General features: G+C 45.0%; 1 protein-coding gene across 1 annotated transcript; it reads left to right on the top strand.

Annotated features, from left to right (window-relative positions):
• Nucleotides 1-4,808: 4,808 nt before the first annotated feature.
• Nucleotides 4,809-6,581, top strand: KBTBD11 (kelch repeat and BTB domain containing 11; the record flags this gene model as incomplete). The annotated part of the gene is made up of 1 exon (XM_082303424.1): nt 4,809-6,581. The coding sequence occupies one exon, from the start codon at nt 4,809-4,811 to the stop codon at nt 6,579-6,581; it is 1,773 nt and encodes a 590-aa protein (XP_082159550.1).
• Nucleotides 6,582-9,114: the final 2,533 nt, after the last annotated feature.

Below are 9,114 nucleotides of genomic sequence, written 5' to 3'. Positions count from 1 at the left end.
AAAGCATTTCTGCAGTCAACATTACCACATTACACACTAATGCTTAAATGATGCTTTTAATCATCACAAGCTGATGCTTTGCTTCAAGTCAGTGCTCCTGGTGTATGGCAACTCCCAGAATTTAAGGTCAGAAAGGATTTCTAGATCTACTAGTCTCCTGTCCAATTTCATTAACCCTTGCATTCCTTGAGCCCATCCTTCACTCTCCCAGTCAATTAATGTAAACTTTTAATTATCCACAATATGCTCTAGCAGTCTTTTTTCCCCCCTCAATAGTGTAAATCTGTTGCTTTGTTTACACTTACACTTGGTTTGTTTAGGGTTTCTTCACCAGCCTAAGAAAGCCTTCAGCATGCAGAATTTTCACCTACACTTGTGCACACTCATCAAGTCACAGAGCAAACATACCAAGCCCTGAAGAAGTGTCAGCTCTGCATTTCTCAGGCTGATGAAGGCTTGCTGTACTAGTTTTCTAGCAACTAGCTAGTTGCTACTAGCACAAGCCACCTTTTCTCCAAAGCCATGAACTGTGGCTGTTAGAGTGTGCCTATGCTAGGTATCACCTTTTTTCTTGGGAGCTGGTTCAAGACTGGATAAACTTCAGTTTATCACAGACATGACCACATGCTCTCATATCTATAAGTGTAGCTGTGAGCCCATGTCGAGAATTAGCAGCAATTCTGCTTAAAAAGTTTTGTTGCATTCAGCATGTTGTTGCCAAGCCATACTTACCTCCTGATCTGTCATGCATTAGTGAAAAAGACACCACATCAGCCCTGGAGTTTTTCTCAAAGGTATTGTAATCACTCAAAACTTCTTTTCTGACTGTTCTTTTTTTTTTGTTAGACTTTCTTTACTCTAAGGGATGTTGGAGAGAACTTGCACTTAATCTTTGCTAGAGTTTGCTTTTGTAGGAGTGTTACTTCCTTTTTGCTGTGAGAACTCCTGAGGGACACTACTCCTCCCTAACTATTTCTGAAGAATCTAAACTGGAAAGAACTCAAAAAGATAGTTTCCTTTTTAGAGAATGTTTGTCTCTATGGATATCACTGTTAGGAAACCTTTTCTCTGGTCATGATGACTGTTTAGAACTTGCATATTTTTAGTTTGGATTTGTTAGCTATAATATCAATTTAATCAGGCTTTTGATAATATTTTTATTATGACTTACTTCCTCTCTCTTCCTCCGTGCCCAGACACACACAGCCTTTTCTTCCTCTGAGTTTCTGATGAGGAACTGCTGTCCACATGTTTCTTGTGTGGTCTGTAGTCATAAGCTGCAATTTTTAAATGTTTATTTTTCTTTGTGGTTGTATGAAAATGTTGTAGTAATGAGATTAAAAACATTCATACCTTTATTACATGGTGTGAGAAAATTACAGCACCTTGAGCGGTCAAAATTTGCATCCACACTTCAGTGTGAAGGCAATACTATAAAAGCCATATATATATCCAGCAGTCAGGGCAAGACACTAGGATTGTATCGTACCTAACTTCAGAAAAGGGAGAGAAAAAGAATTATTCTTCCTGCTGTTTTTCTTGAGGTGGTACATTGAAAGACAATTGTACTTTTTTCTTACAAACAGGAGGTTAATCAAGTGGTTAGAGTTTAAAGCTGTAGTAGGATCCAAGCAGTGCAGGCCCTTTCAGAGAAATGGCATCTTTATGCTCCAGATGTTTTCCCCATCTACAAAGAGAACACTTTTTCCCTCCGAATTTCACCAATCTCCTCAATGAGCAGGAGTATAACAGATCATTTTTGTAAGTATGCAAACCACTCTACACTTGACTGCCTACATTTCACCCTAGCCAGTTCTCCTTTTAAGTCATTGTTTAGTTTTTAAAATAAATATAAGGGATGGTTTTTCTCTTTTGATGATCCTGCCTCTTTGGGGGCCTTAATCATCTCAATCAGATGACGCCCCTATCCCAAGGGACTTCTCTACTGAAGTAAATTTTGGCAGTCCACGTTTTTACAAGAGCATTTTTTCTGGACTAAAGTGGAGCAGAATGGCATTCTGTCATTTCTGAATTGGTAAGTCTCCTGGGGAGGATAGCCTGCTTATGTAAATTAGAGTTGCTTATGATAGGGAAAGCACTGCTTTTATTTACGAGACTTGAGTCAGAGCTGTTTCCATTTGTGAACTGGAGAGCAGTAACCCAATTGCTCCCACATGCACATATTCCCCAGAGAAAGTGGGTCTTGCTAAAGGAGGTGGTTTGGATCAAAGGCTGTTGGCACTGCACAAAAAAAATAAAGAGAGAACAATTCAATACAAGCATTTAATTGGATTTTATCAGAAGGACTGCCAGATGAATGCAATGCCAGGAAACTTTACCTGCAGCTCTTCACTACAGTTTCTCTGTCAGAAAAACTGTGCCTTCTTATCTATGCTGTTACTTGAGCAATGTCTCACAGCATTTGAGGTTGGGGCCACACATTCAGGATATTGTGTGTCATTGCCAAGTCTGTAAATACAGTTCATGTTTGTTGGCAGCTCCTCTGTCCATTAACATTACATCATCCCTAGACCAAGCCCATGATAATGAAAACATTTTCAGACCAAGTAATTCAGCTTCTGACTTAAAAGTCCCCAGTATAAAAGGTGATCTCAGTCCATAGGTACCATGTACTCTCAGTAGCTTGCTTCCTTTTCCAGTACCTATCCTGTTTGTGAGTTTTGAAAAAAAATCCTAAAATAAGTTTAAGCCAAATGAGATCATTGGGTGGTCAGATTCTTCTGAATCATCACAGCTATCAAGTATCTTCTGCAATTCTGTACTTCTTTAATGTTCTCTGTTGCCAGAACTGCAGTACAACTCTTTGATCACTGTAGATAAGAACAGAGAAGGAGTTCAGTATTGTATTTCCATCAGGCCCTTTCAGCATCTTCCTGTTTCATACTAAATCCATGACCTTTTAACTCAGATCAGTCATGTTGCTCAATAATGGAAAGGTTCCACAACCTCTGTGAATTGTTTTTTCAGCTTCATCTTTGTATAATTATTGTATTTTGTTTTCAGCTAGACAGAGATGCTGAGATTGCTGTCGTGGTCATTTCTCTTGTTGGCAAAATCCTCCAAACCCTCTTTCAGCTTTTCTAAGTTTTCAGCTGGAAGCGCCCACTTTTAAAATGCTGCTGTTACGGTCTGAAAGTCTCCAATACCCAGAAATCAAACCTCAGCATTGATTCAGTCTAACTGAATGTGATCAAATGTAGTAGAAAGCCCTTCACCAGGCAAGTGCACAAAATAAAAAGCCATGAGGGAAGACTGATATTATCATTTAAATAAAGTTTGCATTGCAGGTATGGGCTTCTAGATTTCCTGTCTGTGTCAGGGGTTTCCAGACAATGTCACTTTGCAGTTACGCTTTCAGTAAAAAAAAATATTAAAAAGTTAGATCTCCCTAATGCTAATTTAACAGGGTAAATGAATCATGTCTGCTGAAAGGAAGCCACAATGCATATTTTACATAGAAATGAGTGTTCCTTGAGGACTGTGAAAAAACTGACAAAGGGGATTTAAATGGAAATTAATAACCTCCTTAAAAATAGAATCAGGGCTGCAGATACTTATTAAATTATATTAAGTACATTTGGAAAATTTTTATGCATTGCTCATCAAAACTTTAACCAAGTCTGGAAAATTCATAAACAAACATGAGGCAAACAAATGGCACTTCATTAAATTCTAAAAACTGTGTTCGTGAAATGAGGGTAGAACTGGGTGGTGATTGTGCTGACAGGGACTAACTTACTTACAGCGATGCCCTCCCTGTATCCTGCCTTTTCCCACAAGAGACTTCATGTTCTAATTATCTGTTGTGATTTTTTCCCCTTGCTTCTACTTTTTATTGACAGAAGCTATAAATCTTTGAATAAAGACACGAAGCAATCTTTATGAAGTCTGATTTATGCCTTGCTAATGCATTACAGCTACATATGCTGCTGCACAAATGTGAGATTGCTCTTGTCCCAAAAACAGAAAAAATACTTCCGTGTGTTTTGTAAACAGAATTATTAGCATACTCAGGGTGTCAAGATACTCTAGATATATTATTAAAAGAAACGTAACTTTATTACTCTTAAACTACTGACTAAACAGAGGCTATATCGATTTTTAAAATAATTATCTTTTTACACTTTCTTTTAAACAGGGGGAATGCATATGAGGAGCACTGATATGAAGAAAACTTCCCGAAGGTCATGCAAAGGCAAACTTGGCTAGTGGGGAATCGCCTTCCAGAACAGACTGCAGCCTCAGCCTTCCTCTGAAATAGTTGCACAAGGTGAATGCATTGTGATAGTACTCCTAAGTGTCTGCCGTTAAAGGAGGTTTTTGCTCATCACCCAGCGCAGTGTAGGGACCAGTTGTCATGAAAAGGAATGAGTGCCTGCAAACTGCTTAGAATTTTTGCAGAGCAACGGGAAAACCAGAATTGCTTTTCAGGCTGTTGAGGTGCTCATCGGGGCGATCCCCGGTCCCACCAGAAGAGCTCAGGTTTTCGGGGGCTGAGCTAGCCCAGTTAGCCGAGGGCAGCGGGAGGCGGCCGAGCCGCAGGGTGGATCCCCCAGGGAAAGGAGAAGGGGAGGTTTAGCCCCGGAAACCAGAGACGGCCCCGCCTGCGGGAGCGGCGGCCCCGCATACTAATCCTGAGAAGCGGCGGGGAAAGCAGCCGCGGGGGAGCGGAGGAAGGCGCGGATGCTGAGCTCTGTTGGTCTGTCCCGCAGGTGATGGCCGCGCCGCGGCGGCCGGCAGCGCTCCGCACGGACCAGGCGCGGCGCCGGCGCAGGTAGCGCGGCTCCATGGAGGGCAGCGGCGCGGCCCCGGAGGAGGAGGAGAGCGGGGCCGCGAACGGCGCTCCCCCGCCGCCGCCGCCGCCCACGCCGGCCGCCCCCTGCGGCTTCAGCTCCTCCCTCTGCTTCAGCGCCGCCGCTGCCGAGCCGCAGCAGCCCGCGGCCGGCGGCCGGGTGGTGCAGAGCCAGTGGGAGATCAACAACGCCGCCTGCCAGCCGGAGGAGGAGGATGAGGAGGTGGTGGGGCCGCGGGACCGGCCGCCGGAGGAGCCCGACCTGGTGATCGAGGTGTCGGGCCGCCGCATTCGGGCGCACAAGTCGGTGTTGGCGGCCAAGAGTGACTATTTTCGTGCCCGCGCCTCACGGGACGTCCTGCGGGTGAAGGGGGTGAGCTACGGGGCGCTGCGGCTGCTCATTGACTACGTGTACACGGCCCGCATGGGCGAGGTGCGGCACGACAACCTGGCGGAGGTGGTGAGCGGAGCCCGCGTCCTCCAGATGCCCTGTGCGTTGCACTGTGCCGCCGAGGCCATGCGCGCCCAGCTCTGCCTCGGCAACTGCTACCAGCTCCTCTGCCTGGCCAAGAAGCAGCGGCTGGCGGAGCTGCGGGAGGCTGCCTATCGCTTCATGAGTGACCATTACCTGGAGGTGCTGCGGGAGCCCAGCGTTTACGGCCGCCTCAGCGGCACTGAGCGGGACCTCATCTTGCAGCGGCGCATGGATGCTGGCCGGCCCTGCTTGCTGGTGGCCGAGGTCAGCGACGCCTTCGAGCGGCCGGGTGGTGGCAGCCGGCCACAGAGCCGCGAGAGCAGTCGGCCGCAGAGTCCCTCCTCCGTGGTGTCGCTGGAAGAGAGTGGCTCCCTCATTCACTGCTACCAGGAGACCAGTGGCGAGTGGAGGGTGCTGACGCGCCTGCCCGAGGAGGCCAATGCCAAGGGCTGCGCCATGTGCGTCCTCCACAACTACCTCTTCCTGGCAGGGGGCATTGTGACAGGGCCGGTGGGCAGCGAACCCAGGGCCCGCCTTTCCGACAAGGTCTTCTGCTATAACCCCCTGACCGACACCTGGAGCCAGGTGCGGCCGCTGGCTCAGCCCCGCTCGCAGCTCAAGCTGCTGGCCCTGGATGGTTACCTCTATGCTGTGGGGGGCGAGTGCCTCTTCACTGTGGAAAGGTACGACCCGCGGGCTGACCGCTGGAGCCCTGTGGCCCCTCTGCCCAAGGGTGCCTTTGCTGTGGCTCACGAGGCCACCACTTGCAACGGGGAGATCTATGTGTCAGGAGGCTCCCTCTTCTACCGCCTACTCAAATATGACCCTAAGCGTGACGAGTGGCAGGAGTGCCCTTACAACAGCAGCCGCCGGCGCTCTGCTGACATGGTGGCCTTCAAGAGCTTCATTTACCGCTTTGATGTGAGCAGTGGCCGTGGTGGGGAGCAGGGCCCAGGTGGCGGGACTGGCGGTGGTGTTGAAGTTTTCCGGTACAACACGGTGGCCAAGTGCTGGAGCCAGTGCGCCAGCCTGCGGCCCAGCGGTGGCCCCATCCAGCCCTTCCGCTGTGCCCCCTTGGGCAACACCATCTACTGCGTCAACCGGACCGGCACCCTTCGCTTCAGCCTAGCCCAGGACGGTGAGGTGGAAGCAGATGGTGGGCTCAAGGGCACCTTTGACGGGGAGCTTCTTAAAGCTCCCTTGGATGCCAAGGGTGTCCTCCTACCCTTTGTGCTTACCCTGCCCGAGAGGCTGGACAAAACAGGGGACCAGGAGGGCTCCCTCCCACTGTAAGGTGGCCAGCCTGGCTCTGGCTTGCTGAGGGGGGGAGCTGGGTTGCAGATCCACAAACTCCCGTCTACGGAGGGGACCCATTCTGTTGTGTTTGCTGAGAAAAGGGACTTCTCCTTTTGTCCTCTCTGCTCTCAAGATGTTGAGCTGGTTGTAACCCATTTGTAACTCTTCTCATATTTGCTGTGCTTTGTGTGAAAAGCCAAGCACACAAAAGTAAAAGCTGCTATAAAGGATAATCTCTGGATTATGTTTGTGCCAATCCCCAATCTGAGAAAAACTTTTTTACACCTGGATTTCTAAAATATTCTCGACAACAGTGTCATAATGGGATGTTAATTTTGGTTGTGTTTCTCACGTAGTTGCAATCTGGGCTGGAGCCTTTTCTGTTATTTGTGGTTTTTTCCCTCTGGGATGATACTGAGGGATAAACACTGCTGGCAACATAATTTAGCTGCATTTGTTTTTATGTTAAACCAACTATTTCCTGTGTTTAAAAAATATAGGAAGAACATCTCCATCACAGCCTTTCATTTCTGGTGCAATAGATGGTTTAGGGAAGCTGTGGCACTGTATTGGTCCCAGGAATTTCAACCACAGATGATTTAACAGATACCAAACTTAATGTTTTAAGTAACACAAATGTGTGCCACATGTTTTACTTGGAATGCAAAGAAAAAGAAAAAAAAAGAACAAGTCAAGTTACCTTTTTAACATGTGGCGTTTTATAGTAGATATGAGATGTTGATGTGTTCTTTATTTGAAAAAGGCAGTGGTTTCTGTATGAAAAGACATTGTTTTATTACTTTTTTTTGATCAGAGATTTTAAATTAAAACAAAAATGAACTGAAGCTGTTCAGACTACAACCGGTTGATATGACCATGTATGCCACTAGAGTTGGGGAAAAACTTTGTATTTCATATGCTCTTTAACTGCAGGTCAGGGAAGGCTAACCTAAACCAACCTGTGGCAAAAGGCCTTTCCCACATATTTCAAGACCATCAGAAGGGGACATGGAAAATAGGAATGTGCTACACGTGTTGATTATATTGTGCACTAGCATGATGTTACTTCTTGAGAGACTGCTTTATTTATTTTGAACTAATGATTGCTGTAATCAATAAGTCCTTGTTAATTGCAGTACATGCTGATAGAGTACACTGTCATTGTGATTCTAAATTGCCCAAGAGAGCTGTTTTTGGGGCAGCATCCAAATGAGGCAAAATCATACAAAACTTCTTCCTGCCTGTGGAAAGTTGGAGCATACTTTTTGTCATGTTACTCAGAACTGGAAAAACGTAGAGTGTCTACACTGACAGACTATATTGAAAAGGGCACATACATTTATTTTATACATTTTATATTTAAAAAAATCAATAGGCAAGGCAAATGTTTTAGCTTTATGGTGAATCACTGAGAAACCTTTTCTGAAAAAAGAACCTGTGGTTTTGCTGGTACATTGCTGTATATTCAGCATGGAACTGGCATGGACTGTGGAAGAGAATGGTTTATACTCAAAGCTCTAGTATAGATTCATATTTTAGAAAGACATAGGGCCCTTGCATCAAAAAAAGCAGATCTTTTTATGTTTTATTAAGATGTTTTTGTTAAACAGGACTTTAGCATTCTTATACATAATTGCTAGTTCCAAAGGAAGGCAGCAGGCTCTGTCCTAAGAGACACCATCTTTACAAAAGAGAATAGTGAACTTCATAGGTATTTTTTTCCTTGCCTTTAATGTTTGGGTTTTTTTTCTCTTATCGTTGTTGCATGGGGTTTTAATGCAGCTGATCTCAATAGCCATTCTATAGAAAACAGTGGTCCAGTCCTAGAAGTTTGTAGCCAAGTGAGCAGCCTGTTCCCTAGTGAGCTAATTAAAGCATCAGCCAGGCAGGAGCTGTAGGCCTGTGGAGTGTGACATTTATCTTAGCCTCAGTACAGGTTGGTGCAGTGGAATTTAACATCCTTCACAGAATATTTGATTTAATTCTCAGACGAGAATCCTTGGAAATGTTGACTCTAAATTAAATTACAGTGTTGTAGCTTGAGGAGGAAAGAAAAATTACATGTTTGCTTTCAGCATAATTTTTATGTTAACTGCAGAAAGTATTTCAAGCTGTGTAGTGCAACACTTAGGTGCATACTTAAACTAGAGACGTAAGTGTTAGGCCAGATTTTGAAATAGTAGAGTCACCAGGAACACACACACGCAAGGAAACTGTGTTATCTTTCAATAATACAACATGATTTCATAGTTCAAAGACTTAGGTAGTATAGTTCTTGCACTACAGTTCTTACACTTGAAGCAGTGAGGTATCAAGCCAGCTTTTGCATTCCTATTCATTAAGCATTAATTAAGCACTTTCATTCCTGCTAATGCATGAAAATGCTTTTAAATTAGTTTTAGGAAGTTTCCATGATTTAAGATCTGAAAATAATTCACAAACTTTTGGGATAGAATGAACGAAATCCTTTCTTCCAATATTTATTGCTGTACACGATGAAGAAATACATTTGGAAGTAAGTTCTACAGTA

This window comes from Coloeus monedula (assembly GCF_965178545.1).
Source record: "Coloeus monedula genome assembly, chromosome: 2".
Classification (NCBI taxonomy): Eukaryota; Metazoa; Chordata; class Aves; order Passeriformes; family Corvidae; genus Coloeus; species Coloeus monedula.
The sequence above is the reverse complement of the archived record's forward strand: the minus strand, read 5'-3'. Positions and strand labels throughout refer to the sequence as shown.